At 39.8% G+C, this 16025-nt stretch overlaps 1 protein-coding gene across 30 annotated transcripts in view; it reads right to left on the bottom strand.

Moving 5' to 3' along the window:
• Positions 1-16025, bottom strand: part of LOC137298984 (tensin-3-like) — a 230683-nt gene that overhangs the window by 16434 nt on the left and 198224 nt on the right. For 13 of the 30 annotated variants that reach the window (XM_067831414.1, XM_067831422.1, XM_067831425.1 and 10 more), the window contains 5 exons: positions 10971-11039; positions 5612-5713; positions 4526-4753; positions 1588-3045; positions 314-618 (listed from right to left, as the gene is read on the bottom strand). In XM_067831414.1, the coding sequence (XP_067687515.1) occupies positions 314-618; positions 1588-3045; positions 4526-4753; positions 5612-5713; positions 10971-11039 (2162 nt within the window). The remainder of the gene's footprint in view (positions 1-313; positions 619-1587; positions 3046-4525; positions 4754-5611; positions 5714-10970; positions 11040-16025) is intronic. The other 17 variants (XM_067831426.1, XM_067831429.1, XM_067831440.1 and 14 more) reach the window with 5 other exon arrangements.

Raw genomic sequence — 16025 nt, 5'->3', positions numbered from 1 at the left:
ACTGAATAAAATTTTATATTTGCTCTGAATAAATTCGGTCAGGACAGAGAGATAAGGCACAAGCATTTCAGCTGATAATATCAAAATTGGCAAGAGGTGTTGTGTCCACACACAATATGAAGTTGGTATCATGTCTAAAATTGTGACAGACAGTTAACATTAAGGAGATCTTTAAATACATAACTGTGACAAGTTCCAGCATTACAATACTGAAAATGGCTCATCAGTTCTCCAAATTAGAACTAAAGCATATTATTTTTTCAGCTGAAATGCTTCTGTAAGATGGGCTAGGTGGGTTACAGGCAATACATACATAGATATTAACATTATCCCAGACAGGGGAGGCACTCCGGGGCAGCATGCTGCGTGACGACGACGATGACATCGTGTTGCTGGTGTAGCTCTTACTACTCACACTGCTGTGGGATTCCACTTGACGCGTCTCATGCCGCACAAATACCTCGTCCTGTTTCTGCTGTGAGAACTGTTGTGGTACTGACGCCTTGATAGATTCCTCAGCAGCCATGAGGGACCGTTCCAATTCCTCGAGGCGAGTCGCCGTACTGACGCCATCGATCTTGTCCTTGGATACTTTCTCTTGTGTCTGGCTAACTGCACCTAGGATGCACATGTTAGGGATGTGTCAGTCCCAGTTCAAACACACACAGACCTATTTTGTCTTAAGTCTTCACTGTTTTCACATGTAAATATTTACTGTAATTAATGATGGATATGTCCAAAGAGTGAAATATGTAATATTGATGTAACAATAATGCAAACAAAATATCACATAACATATGTAGAAATAACAATTTAATTTATGAAAGCAATCATGTATGGATTTGTTGAGCATGCTTGAAAGATGTTTAAAATTTTTTTAGAAGCCATTCAAGCTGACAGTCTACTATGACCTGAAATTTAATCAGAAAAAGCTTCATTTTCTATTCATAAATTAATTGCACACATCACTCACTGAGAAATAGTAGTTTGTTAATACCCAGTTTCTAAATGACAGTGTCATCACCTAGAAGATAGCTAAAGAGAACTACCTGTGCATGCAAGACTATTCTACTGTTTGAGGACACTTTCAAACCACTGCCAAGACTGATTTGTCTCCCTTTGCATAAGTTACCTCCCTTTATGCCTATCACTTTTAGGTTCTCAAAATCTCAAAGAACCTTTCTATTTCATAAAACCAACATAAAAACACATGCATGTTGACTGTGGAACAAAATCAATATGATTCAATATATCTGCAGCAAAGTAAGTCATTAATGATATCTCTTGCACAAGTATAATCTTGACTATAGACATATGACCATCAAAGTTGTTGTACATAAGTCTTTTTCATAACAACTGATAATCAATTTATTGAAACATTAAGAAAATTGTTAACAAAAATTATTAAAGTATTAAGTTGTTTTATCTGGATTTTTCAATAGCACTGTACAAAAAGAAATCTTCAACTTCTGATCGCCCTTATTTAAAAATATCAATCTAAAACCTCTGTACAACAACTTCATAATGCCAATAGATAACAATGATTTTCAACAATCAGTCTGTGTGATTATTGTGCTGACTACTTACTTGGTCCCCGGTGGACAAAGACTTCAGTAACATAATGTTGTTGTGTTTGAGGAGCAGCAGGCTCGGGCGCCTTCTGGACTGGAGGCTGTTGCTGCCTGGTGATGCTGTCATCATCCTGGTGTATGTGCTTTATGGTGCGGTATGTCGTGAAGGATGCCTGCTGAAGACCAAGTTCCTCTGGCGACAACGCTCTTGGTGAATGACTGGCACTGTATGAACGAGGGATTGACTGAGGTGCAAAGTCCCGGTCATACAGTGTCTCTGATGCTTGACGCTGCAGAGGACGCTGCTGCTGAGGTTGCCAGCTACTGCTGCTGTTGGATCGAGATCTCATAAATTCCTTGCTACTGGTTCGAACAGGAGGGGTTACTGGGGGTGCTGAAATCAGAGACCTCTGAAGCGTTGGGGAAGGGGGTGGTTTGTTAGATACACTACGGTTGTAAGACTGTCGTGATTCTGAGTAAGACTGAGAGTATGTGTTGAAATGGTTATCTGTAGGTGACATCTGCTGGCGCATATTGTATGGCTGAGTGTCATTTGGCCAGAAACCATCATGGCTCTGACTTCGCTGAGGGGGGTTGTAGGACTGGACAGGTGAAACTGGCCCATTGGCTACGGGTGTTTTGTAAGTTTCCATCACTGCCTGCTCTTCAGCTTCATTCTGTGTGCGCCGTGAATAGTACTTGTTCTGGGCAGTACGCAGCTCTGACACAAGCTGCCTCTCTTGAGGAGACCGAACTTCCTTCTTTGCCCTGAGCTTCTCCTGCTGCTGCTGCAGCCACGATGCATTATCAACCTCACGCTGCTGCAAACTGGAACCATCTAATGTGTGATAGGAATATTCATTGTATTTATTCTCATAATCAGTCCTATATGGCAGAGTATGAACACGTCCAGGAGGACTCTGCATTCTGGGCATATTTTCCACATTTCGGATTAGGTCTTTTTCTAAAGGTTGCACAGGTTTCCCCTCATTTGTTGGAGAGGTAGCAGTGTATGAAAACGCATTTTTAGGAACCCCAGGTTTGCGGATGTCCTGTTCACCACCAGCTGTGATCGTGTAATGGTGCTTTTCCTCCTTGGCTCCAGGAACTTTGTAAGTCACTTCCGCTCTCTGAATAGAAACATTCTGATTTGGACTTCGCTGATTAGAGTCTATTGTATTATATGTAGTGAATGTTCGTGTTGTTGTGGTAATGGTTGAAGCACTGGCATCTTTTGGACTTGTAGGACTGGAGGAAACAAATACCTGATCCTGTAACAGGTCACTTAATAGTTCATCAAGCTGTGTACGCTCGTCTAATGCTTTCACTGTTTGCTTAGGCATTGTGCTTGATCCGTAACTTGTCTTAGAAGACTGCACACTAGACCTGTAACTTGGGGAAATCACTTCGTTCACATTCGAGTTGTACTGCGAATGGCTTTGGTGGCTCTGATGGCTTTGATTGACAGTTGTTGCTGGAATACAATTATCAGGATCATAAGCAAAGTGGAGAGTAAACTTCATACTTGATTAAAATTGCCATACTTGCAGTGATATGCGCCATTTCAAAGAAGACCCATAAAAATATGGAACTGTCATTTAAAAGCACAGCAGGATGTTCCAGCTGCACACAATTTTCATGAGCTTCATCTTTCAGAAAACAACAGAATCAGCCACTATAAAAACACCAAAAGAGCTATATCTATTTGCTTAGCATTTCATCCAACATGTTTCATTAAAGTCAACCTATGAAACGTTCACCAATAATGATATGTTCCTCTGGGATTATATTCAAGGAGTATCGCTTTTATCAGCATGGAATACTGAAATCTACAATAAGACCATGTCTGTTCTATCTGAGGTAAAACATGACAATATGTATGAACATATAAAATCTGGAAATAAACTGTTAACTGCCCCATGCATTCCTTATGGGTTATAAAGAGAAGTATTATCAAATGTGATGTCTCTCCCCAACACATACAGACATACATTCAAACAGACACACAGACACACACATATACACACACAGGCTTCAGCTGTAAATTACATTCCACGTTTAAGCCCTGAACAAAAAAAATAACAAAGGTAGACATATTTTCAACAATGTGGACACCACAGTTAGTTATGCATCTATATGGTTGGCACTTCTCAAGAAACGAATGTTTAACAGACATGTCTGTGATGTGCAACCTGGGCAAGTATTTGACTCAGGGCTGGCAACACTGCTTTGATCATGTCAGAGTTTCCACACCTGAAATTATCCTGAATTATCACCAACACATATGTATGTAGGCCTAAATGGGAACTGACGACAGAAATGTCTTGAAAAACATTTCCCTGTAATTATGATGACCGGATGAGCAGGTGTAGAAGATATAAACAAATTTGAATGAAAGCTGCCTCTTAACTACTTTGACAGGAAAAAAAAGAATTCTGAGAGCTTGGCACTGGCATCGTAAGATTAAGGCAAAAGTAGCAACGGCTAAAAGCAGAACATAACGAATGCTTTATACTTCGCAGATTTAAAGCGCACAAATTATTTGTAAGAACATAACAGCACTTTCACAATAACAAATAAGTGCAAATTAAATTTGTAAGAAATGTAATCTACAAGGACATGCTGCAAGTAAGATTAAATCCACTTACAAAGCACGACATTTAAATTTATAATGTACTTGCTATTATAAGGATGATGAGGCTTTTTGTCTTAAAGTTACATTTTTCTCAAAATACAACAATTAAATCTTTAGTTTAAAGTGTGAAAATAGATTGAGGATATTAATAGCTACTAGTAAATTAGTAAAACAGTACTAAAAATCTACCATGAATACACAGGTATCCATGACAGAAACTTAAACGCAGGGCAATGAATGGTTGTTCATGCAACATGTCCTTATTTTGACACATAGTGCAAATTAATGTTGTAAGAAACCATATAAGGCATGCAGTCACCATGGAGGTCAGAGGATGTGGAAATACCAGAGTCGAGGCTGGATGTCAGGGAACCATTTTGCATGGGTCCATTATGAAGCACGGTGGATGAGGTGGATTGGTTCTCGATTCGTTTCTTGTTTACCGTGGCATACAAACTTCCATCTATTGGGCCCTGCTCGTGCTCGACCTTTGACACACGAACTTTGCTTATTCCTTCGGGTGGTATTCCGTTTTCATTAATATCAGCTGAAAGGATTAAACACCATGCGGTTATGGATTTTGGAAATTTTGAATTCTGTAAACAGAAATTGGTTGACTTTCATATTCCTGTTGACAGAAACTTGACCAAATTTGAAATTAGTGTAACGAATTCATGGATGTTAAGTGTAAGGTCAAGAGTCCAAATATGAAAAACAGTTTTCTGCGGTCAGAGCATGCTTGTTGGAACATATAAAATCCTTCAGTTGCAATGAACATTTGTTAGGCCTAACAAGCCAACAAAGCAAAAAGCCTTATCTAGGCTACAAAAGCTACCAGTTAATGATCAAATGCAATTTAGATGAACACAAACGACATTGATAGTCAAGATTTATATCAATATTATTAGAATGATTGGACCATTCAAATGACAACAGTATTTATGACATTAAACTTTCATATCAAAAACTTTTAGATTTCCTGAAGGTCTGACATGAGATGATGGGGCAGATTTTGAAAGATGGCGTGTTAACAATGTGATGGTGCAGATTGGTTGCTGAAGCAAAACAGATTTGATCCATGCTAAGGTTTGGTCCGGTCTTCCCAAAGTAATGTGCAAATGTCACCAACCCAACAAGACTGTATAAAGGTGAAATTTGAAATAATAAGATGTTAGAACTATAATAAAAACCTGTGTTGGTGCAGTGATCAGAACAATTACCTTATTTCTGTCAGCTAAGAAACCATTTTGAACAATCTGGAGTCTTCAGAAAACAACACCCCCGCCCCTGTCACTGTTCTTACTCAGTGCAATGTGTAGTATCTGACAGAAATGAAGTTTCAAGCATTGATCACTGCACCACTACAACTTCTTCAAGTACAATGCCTCTACAGAGAGCTACATACTGTCATCGATGACCTTGCGGAAGTTCTCGTAGCTGTCAGAACGGATCAGGTTGTCTTCGCCATCATCCACTGGCACTGTCACATCAGATTTAAACCCTGAGACTGAAAGGGAAGCATTGATATTTATCATCAATATTTCAAAATGGAGCAGTAAGAAACACATGCCTGTAAAATATATGTACTTGGACCAAATAGTACCAAATAATACAGACCATGCACTGGAGTGAATATTGCTATATCCTGCATCAGCAACAATAGCCATGGCCATTGAGGGGATAAACAAAGTCATCAAGGGGCATGGGGCAGCAACCAAGGTCATCAAGGGACATAAACCAAGGCCATTAAGGGAAAGTAACAAGGCCATCAAGGGAAATCAATGGTGGGCATCACAGGACAACAACTCATCAAGGGATGTCAACCATGGACATTACTTGACAACAACCAAGGTCATCAAGGGACATCAACCATGGACATCACTTGACAACAACCATAGCCATCAAAGGGCATCAACCATGGACATCACTTGACAACAACCATAGCCATCAAAGGGCATCAACCATGGACATCACTTGACAACAACCATAGCCATCAAAGGATGTCAACCATGGACATCACTTGACAACAACCATAGCCATCAAAGGGCATCAACCATGGACATCACTTGACAACAACCATAGCCATCAAGGGATGTCAACCATGGACATCACTTGACAACAACCATAGCCATCAAAGGGCATCAACCATGGACATCACTTGACAACAACCATAGCCATCAAAGGGCATCAACCATGGACATCACTTGACAACAACCATAGCCATCAAAGGGCATCAACCATGGACATCACTTGACAACAACCATAGCCATCAAGGGGCATCAACCATGGACATCACTTGACAACAACCATAGCCATCAAGGGGCATCAACCATGGACATCACTTGACAACAACCAAGGTCATCAAGGGACATTAACCATGGACATCACTTGACAACAACCTAGGTCATCAAGGGACATTAACCATGGACATCACTTGACAACAACCATGGTCATCAAGGGACATTAACCATGGACATCACTTGACAACAACCATAGCCATCAAGGGGCATCAACCATGGACATCACTTGACAACAACCAAGGTCATCAAGGGACATTAACCATGGACATCACTTGACAACAACCTAGGTCATCAAGGGATATTAACCATGGACATCACTTGACAACAACCATAGCCATCAAGGGGCATCAACCATGGACATCACTTGACAACAACCAAGGTCATCAAGGGACATTAACCATGGACATCACTTGACAACAACCTAGGTCATCAAGGGACATTAACCATGGACATCACTTGACAACAACCATGGTCATCAAGGGACATTAACCATGGACATCGCTTGACGACAACCATGGTCATCAAGGGACATCAACCATGGACATCACTTGACAACAACCATAGCCATCAAGGGGCATCAACCCAAGTCTCAGGGAACAGGGCTCCAGTACTATTTGTCTGGTCTCAGCAGTGCCTCAATGTAATGAGAGTTGTCTCCAGTGTTTCATTTCGTGGTATGTCAGAAGACACTTGTACACTATGTCTTGCTATAACTGAAGACAAGACTGCCTCACTTCAATGGTCGACAAGTGTTGTCAGCAATGCAACACAGTAACAGATGCCTCAACTTCATCACTTCTGCTGACATTCTGAGTTCTCATTATTAAGTCAGGATTATGTGACATTAGACTTACAACTGTTAATATATCTATATAATGTCACATTATCTGGCCTAATAGTCCAATTCTCACTATAATAATTGCTCAATTAAACTTCCACATATTACATACACAAAGGACTGAATGTTGCATCACAAATACAACCAAACCCCAGCCTGAATAACATGTTCACAAACAGTCAATATATAATGTTAAGAATTAATGTCAATACTATTGACAAGAGAGAGAATTTGGTTTTATGCTGCTTTTAGCAATATTCCAGAAATATCCCAATGGGGGACAACTGAAATGGCCTTCACATATTATACCTATGTGGGAAATCACACTTAGCTCTTCATCATGATGAAAGGATGCTTAAAGCATCAGACTTCCCCACCACCACACTATAGACAAGGGGAATCACAGGGACAGTTAGAGGTTCAAGAATCTGTGGCTATAACAGTGTATAGGTCATGGTGTGTAAGCTCCCTTAATCTTCATAAGCATAGGGATGTACTGTAGAACCTAGAAACACAGTTGGCTGACTTCAGGAACATTGGGTGACTTTGGCCTTGTCCCTAGAATCAGCATGGTCTCTAGTTAACAATGACATCAAAGTCTTTGACTTATTTTCCCTGAGACCATTTCATAGCCTTAAATTGATATTAATTCTTGTTCATTACTCATGGCTGAAGTATATCTGAACCATTTAAAATCCTCACATGGCCAAACAAATACAATGAATAAGAAGGGGTGCGGAACATTCCAGATATGTTGTGAAAATAAAACAAGAAGTTGTCATCCATATTATTTGCCTTTAACTACAAAACCAACTTCTAAAGGCCTCTCAAGAAGCTACAAAGAATAGGTCAAAATGGTTCATTTCCTACAAGGTGAGCTAAAAACACCAATAACCAACTATGCGTGTTCTAAACTATCAGATGAACTATCAAGTTCAGTAATGAAGCCCAAAATGTTTTGCAGACCCCATACACCTTCCTACTATTATCGTCTGCTTCTCTTGCTCTAATCATATCACATTTCTCAGATACATTTGTCATGCCACTTCTCAAGACCATTGTACTGCCTTTATAAATGTCCTCAAATCTTGAAACCATTCCAGATTTATTTTCAGCAGAACATACACGAACATACTGTTTAAACAGTTGCAAACTCAAACTAGCAACCAACATGTGTTAGTCTTCATGGATGCCTGCCATGAGAGGTTCTACATAGTTGGGCAGCCTAGCAGTAGAGAAGACTTCATCAGCCCGGAATCTAAGGACTTCTGAAGCCAACTTGTCTTATCAGAGTCCCTGCTGGGGGCCTCTACACCTCAACCCAACCACTCAACACTTCCTGCTTGGTCTTGCTACTGGTCACTGCATCTGAGAAGGTGTGTAATAGCTCAGTCTGGCTGGTTAATTAAGGAAATCAATGAGTTTGTTTCAGACAAGCCAGACAACACTTGGCATAAAATAGCCAAGCTTCATGTACTTGAACTTCAATAGGGCCTTCAGTTAGTCAGTTATCTGGCTTGAGTGTAAACCATTCTAAGACTGACATTTCAGTATTAACACTGGGTGAGTGAGTGAGTGAGTGAGTTTTAGTCTTACGCCACTTTTAGCAATATTCCAGCAATATCGAGCGAACGCTTTAACCACTAGGCTACCCCACCGCCCATTAACACTGGGAATTGAATTGAAGGTCTTTATTATGTATCGGAAGGATATTGGAAGGTTGGGAAGTCATTCATAAAATTTTATTTTACTGCACCGATCTAACATCAAAGGAACTTTAAAAGTAGAACCACAATCAATACGACTCATCCAAAAATCACCATATTTTAGATCAAAATAACAATCAACAGGACATATAACATCAATGATGTCATTCATGCCTTAACTTAAATTCCAAAATAATATAACTGTGGAAACTGCAAATGGTCCAACTGTAGAAATGTGGGTTTGGCTAACCTTGATATATTGTGGTCACAGGCCATATCAGCTGTCTACGACATGGGTGGTTCTCGTATCTATATTTGGGTCACATTTATTACCTGCATGAGTTGCACTGCTTGGCAAATAGATATTCTGCCTTATGCCACAAAACAGTAGTTCACTTTATATGCACTTCACTTTTAAGATGATAGTAACAAACCTACAATTTGGAGGGTTACTTTAGGAATATTGTAGGAATGCCTGAGAAAAATTTTCATATATTTTCATCAGTAAAGTTTGGATTTTGAGTTTCATAAATCTGAACTGTTAAGAAAATGATGACCCAACTTTTACACATATTCATCTTATGAACAGCTGTTGCACTAACCGGCCCCAGTTCTATGATTGATAAAATAGAATCCAAATGATGGTTTTAACAATGATTAATTTCCAAGAGCTAGGGCAATACAGATTTGCCAAATCGTTTGAGACCTGAATTAGATAGTATTTTTTCTCAAAGAGTCTGCAAGAGAATCTACAACACCTGACTACATGCTGGCATTTAAACAGTGTTGCGGGGCTTGATTTGTGACGATATTACCCAGAGCCAGACACTGTGCTCCTAATATGGGCAACCACCACCCAGGAAGTCTACAACTGTGTGCAGCCAAACACTTAACTTTAATGGCGGTCTACATAAACATACTTTATCATTTCCTTGTAGATTTCATATGTAGATTTCATTCTGAGTGACAAGCCAAATCCCTGACAAGATTCTGAACATTCCATCCACTACCTTATCATGTTTATTTCACCTAACCCCAGCTGCAGTTTTTCTACTTCTAACGATGTCCTAATCCTGCTGGCAGAAACACAATCAGAATATACCACCACCCAGTGCATCTTTGTAAACCAATCTATTCTCAAAAAAAGTGCTGCTAAAAATGGGGGAGGCATCATGAAGCTTCACCTTCATTGTCAAGGTGAGTCAGCACCAGGAAAAGACTGCCACAAATAAACACTTGCAGACTTGGTTGAAGAGTTTAAAAATATATACACCAGGATTCAGGAATGGTGGGTTGTACAGCTCATGCTTTTTCATGTTGATGTGCAACAATTACTTTTTGCCCACTTCAGATTTTCCATGAAGTGTATGTGTTACTGGAAGCCTGAGAAGAGACTGACTAAACAAGACATGTCAAACTGCTGTGTGGATTTATTTTACTAGGGATGTTACAAGCTGCTTGAAATGATTTATCAGTTTCAGTTTCACAGGGTGAAGTCATGGTATAAACATGTTGATGCTGAGCTAATAAGACAAGATAGAAATTTTCTTTGGCAACCACAAGTAATTCCAGAATGACTTTTCTATGGTAACTCAAAGCCTTCGTTATACATTTGGGTCACTTTGACCTTGCAGGATCAGGTGGTATTTGAGGTTGAACACCAGGAAGTAAAACTGAAGTAGCCCTAGCTTGTCTGCAGTTTTACATATTAGATTAGACTTCTTAAATTAGTTTCCAGGGTCTATTCTTGAAGTTATTGAAGTGCTGAAAGTGCTTGTAAACCTACAGTGAACTAAATGAGTCACAATGGCCTAAATGCTGCGGTTGGTTTGAGGAGAAGTCACACATTATTCAGTAAAGGACACGGAGGTCCTTCCCGAAGTGTAGACTAGTCAAACAATAAGCAGAAGAGGAACTCACCTGAAACCAAACCATCAGACCGCGGACCAAACACAAATTCTACTTTTCCTGAGTCGGGGAAGCGTGGATCTGAAACAAATAAATAGATGGAATATATACTGTGTAACAATGAAACATGATATGATCTGTCCAACACAAGACATGTGTTGATATGCCAAATAATGCTAACCATGAAAGTTAGGCTTCCATTTGAACTTCCTGTTACAAACCTAACCTATCAAATTCTTTGAATATGTCCATATAAATCGCGATAGGAAATCATTTGTGTAGGTCTTGAAAATATAAAATTATTCACTGCATCCTCATCTCATCATAAAATAGCAAAAAGGAAGTCTTGTCCACAACAATAATGATAGAGAAAAGTGGTATTCAGAACTGATACATGATGGCAAGGAGATGTCAGTGAGAAATAATCGGATTCGATTATGATGGTACTGCCCAGATATTCCATACTGCAACTGTCACAGGCTCATTTGATTAGAAGTTGTAATCTGCCATAGAGTGGAATCGATAAAATATTGTTCTAATGCCATTTTATTCAAAATTATGTTTCCACCCTGACATTCAGCAAAGACTAACAGCCTCTGTTTGATAGCTCTACAAGTTACATGATATCATGTTCTACTTTTATCATTAACCTCTGCTCCCAACACAGTGTGCACAGAGAGGGTAATGCCAGCACTGCCCATCCAGAGTTTGGCCTTTACCTCACATGTGCATACACACTCACATCTGGAGAGGCAGCAAGGTGGGGCAGGAGGGAGGGAGGGAAGGCCCATTGCAGATTGCAGAAATCAGGTCACATGAATCACACTGGATGCCATCCGCCAAACTTTCAAACAAATATTTGGAACAGTTCTTGTATCGAACTGGTCAGCTTGTCTAAATGTGATTCAATAGAGGAATTTGTCAAATTGTGAACATCAAAGAGGTTGACTATATGTAAAAGAGCCTGACATTTCTGTGGGTGTACTTGTTTCAACCTGTAGGTATCAAGATCGCATTCTGCACAACTTATAAAACTACTCCATAAAAACATCCCTGCTAGACACCCTGGCTTTGAGTATTCTACCTACATCTGTTTTGCCAGATGTCTTTCTACAACATTTTAATGCATCAGACATAAAATTCTGTGTGGGACCAAGGTTTCAAAGTTTTCTACCAGTTGCTTTGAAAGAAACATGTTTATGATTTATAGCCTTCATACAACTATGTTCTTGCTCAGATGTTAATGTTTTGAGTTTATGATTACAGTATTACCTGTTTCTTCATGAACACATCAACAAGAAACTTGCCTTCAGCCCTGGAGGTATCACAGATGGCACATACACAATCCAACGAACTTGTCATAAAACACACAATTTATCACCAAATCTATCCACCAAATACATGGTATCACTTCCCATCCTATGAGCAATGAAGAAATAATCCCAGACGAAACAAAACTACTTTATCCCAGGAGTTTAGGCTCTGAGCATCAAAGCTTAGAGAACTCACAAAACTTCCCCTCTCAGAGATAGTTCCAAGATGGCCGACATCAGTGGATCACCGTGGCAACCCCAAGAGTTGCCACTTGTGAGGAACCTGTTGATAGTGGGATGGTGTCAGGCATGGGGAATGCTGCTGTACAGATCTGCCTCCCATTCTGGACTCAGCAGAGAGGGGTGATTATAGCTCCCCTTTATAGCGCCATGGGCTGGGCAATCATGTCTCTGGCCAATTCTCCATCTGCAGTTGTCAGTTATTATTACAATAATGGCTACTAGTTCTGTGATAACAGATCACAGGATTGTGACTTTAGGTGTTGTATTTTTGCCTCAGGTGGGCTCAGTTGTGGGGGAATGTAGACGTAAGGTGTGTAATACAGAAAGTAAGGTGAAATTATGGACCTATTGAACTATTCCTCATTTTTTGGAAGAAAAATATCCGATGAGAACTCATTATGCCTGACTGCATCTATGACAGGAAAGTATGTTGTTTGTAGATACTCCCAGTAGGGAGGGAACACTCATTCATGAAATGTCATTATCAGTCATCAGTAATGCAATATTTATTTACATCACTACTATATTTTCCAAAGATAAGCTATTTCCTTGATAACTCATTTCAACAGATTGTCAATCTATCCAGAATGGAATGGCCACTCTCTGAGAAGCAGCAACAGGTGATCTCACCAGGTATAAATCTCAATAAACTAGTAATCCTCAAACTATGTTGATGGCTGAACCACTCCCATATGTCAGCTCTCCTTACACATTCAAAACACACTCAAACTCCGAAATTGTACAATTTAAGTCCTAAATAATAGAAAAGGATTTAATTAGAACAAGTATGTGTTCAGTATTCAATTCAACTGCTGCATGCTGACAGAAATAGCATGCCACCAAATTAGCTCATGTCTTGATGAATCAGTCGCTCTTGAGCCCCATCACTAGCTTAATGGCACGAAAGGTCATAGTGAAGGAGCCATTTATTTCCTGGAGGGCCTTCCTCACTCCAGCTTTGATATATACGTAGGTATAGCCACAATCCACAACATGATAGAACATTCCGACACCTGAAACAGCGGAACCTGTTGGCTTTGTCGGAACTTGTGTGCTGACGTTGCCAGGATTACCCACTCTAAAGTATTGTCAGGGAAGTCATTTCCTCACCTTTATTTCCTCACCAAAGCTGGCTGACAAATAAGCTGTTGAAATGATAAGAGCTGACAAAACCAAACAGAGGATTGCAGAGGTTACTCGCTATCAAGAGTCCTGCTCACCTGCAATCCCTTTTAATTCAGAATGTAGGTTAAATGAAAACATTCTATTTGTGGGCATGGCCATGAAACCTGATGCTTGATACATTTTCTTACAATTTGAGCATCTGCTGGAGTTTAATCATGGTCAATGGTCAAACCTAACCATTATACACTCTAAATGAACACTGATATAATAAGTCTCTTATAGATTCTCACACAACATCAACAGAAAACTATCTGATGCCTATGAAATGAAGCTGTGAGATAACCTATCAAGAATATGTCAAAACTTACTGGATTACAAGTTCCAAGTATAGCAAGGAATCAAGGCAGGTGGTCATACACAAGCTTTTAGTTCCTCAATACTCAGTCTCCATCCAGATAAAGGAGACAGTGACTACAGTATGTAGAAGCAAGCTGGGCCCCATTTCCCCTCGTGTTACACTCAGCTACCCATCATCACCACTACATTTTATTGCACCTTAGGTGAGGGGTGAAACAGAAAAGCTTCAGTGGTCCCTGCAGACAAATCCCTGTAACATGATACCAGAGTTGTCATTCTGTCTTGTTGGGTGTTTGTGCAGGCAAGTGAACCATACAGAATAGGCAAAACCATCCTATGTTGTAGGGACATTGTTTAGATGGCGGATGCTCAATGCATCTGAGTACACAGTAGAACATAAATAACTTGTTCCTGTAGATTTACTTCAACAACAGGCATTTAAAGTGGTAAGTAAAGATACAATGTATTGATGAACACCTTCTTTATTACCACATGGCACTTGACTGCAATAAAGAAATTGTTCATCCATATATCTTATCAGAGCTTACCTCAGAGCTTATGAGTGATGGGGCAACACACATCAGAATTGTGAGCTATGGAGCATGTAAGGAGCAGATATAACTACCTGTTACAGGAGAATGTGATGATTGTTGATCAGCAACACAGAGATTAAGGCAGAGTGTACCTTCTAGAGCAGAAATAATCTCCTATTTCACACCACTGTGAAGAGCACAGATCACACAGACTAAAGCAATGGGTACCATGTGTGTAACTCCTAGAACAGAAAGGGCACCTGTTTCCCTACAGAGGACAGTGGATGCAGCACATGCAGAGGGTAGGGGAGACCAGACCTGAGATGTATGCAGGATGTACCAGTGGTACAATGTTGAAAACTCACCAAAACTTCAGCCAGACAACTGGTCTGGTAACTCTCAAAAGTTACTGGTCCACTTGGAAAGTTGCCTATACAGATTTTTTTGGATTTAGAAAAATAATAAGAAGGTAAATAAGAGGAAGGAAACTGCTTAATGTCTTAAATTTTGTTTCAATCAAGGCTTTAGTCATTTTACTCAAAGTCAGATTCATTCAAAACCATAGTGAGAGCAACTTATTAAAACTGATTGTTCGCATAACAAACCACCCGGACAGTCGGGCAGGAGGGAGTTTACAGCACTGAGAGGCACCATAGATAATAATACACCATAATCTGGAAAAAAAAGCAATGCAGCATAACAGAAATCCCAGTTTTCCATCTTGACACATTCCTGTGAGGTGGGGTGATACATCTTGTGTCTGAAAGAACATGGTCTAACATTTCACACGCATATGTGAATGTACGTATTTTGGACAGGTTAATGAAGAAACCAAAATTATGTATTTCAACAAGCTTCGAAAAGACCCATACTGCAGTGACTGTAGTCATTCTACTCAATATGAATTGCATGGATATGCTGTTAACAGCCCCTTTCAACAGTCATTCTACTCAATATGAATTGCATGGATATGCTGTTAACAGCCCCTTTCAACACGTATGAGCACTACAGGGTTATTGTAAATACCTGAAGTCAATGTATTATGAATATTTTCTGCTCTCTGAGTGCCATGAGCACATGTTTGTAAGTGACCTGCTACAGGAATGTCATACAACAAGCTCAAGGCAAATCGCTCATGTACGTAACACACAGTGACATAATGTAGTGCATACAGAGGGCATACATCTGCATGTCAAACTGCCAAGGTGTGTGTTACGGCCAAGCTGACGTAGTAATCAAGTACACTGTGCAGATGTTTGGTGAATTAACATTCCAAGGTAGAACTCATAATACTGAAAGTAGAACACACTTGAGACTGTGCATATTCTATACTGCACATGAGGATTGCATTTAGAGAAGAAAGTGTCTTATGAAAAGACCGTACCCATATTGAGTGAACCAGGGTAAATGATATATTTTTCATGCATCAAGTTGAGTGAGTGTGTGAAATTTGCCAGTGCTAATGATAGCATCTGTGGAGTCTATTAGGAAAACAG

Source organism: Haliotis asinina, chromosome 10 (assembly GCF_037392515.1).
Source record: "Haliotis asinina isolate JCU_RB_2024 chromosome 10, JCU_Hal_asi_v2, whole genome shotgun sequence".
NCBI lineage: Eukaryota > Metazoa > Mollusca > Gastropoda > Lepetellida > Haliotidae > Haliotis > Haliotis asinina.
Note: the sequence above shows the minus strand (reverse complement) of the source record. Positions and strands in the feature narration are given on the sequence as shown.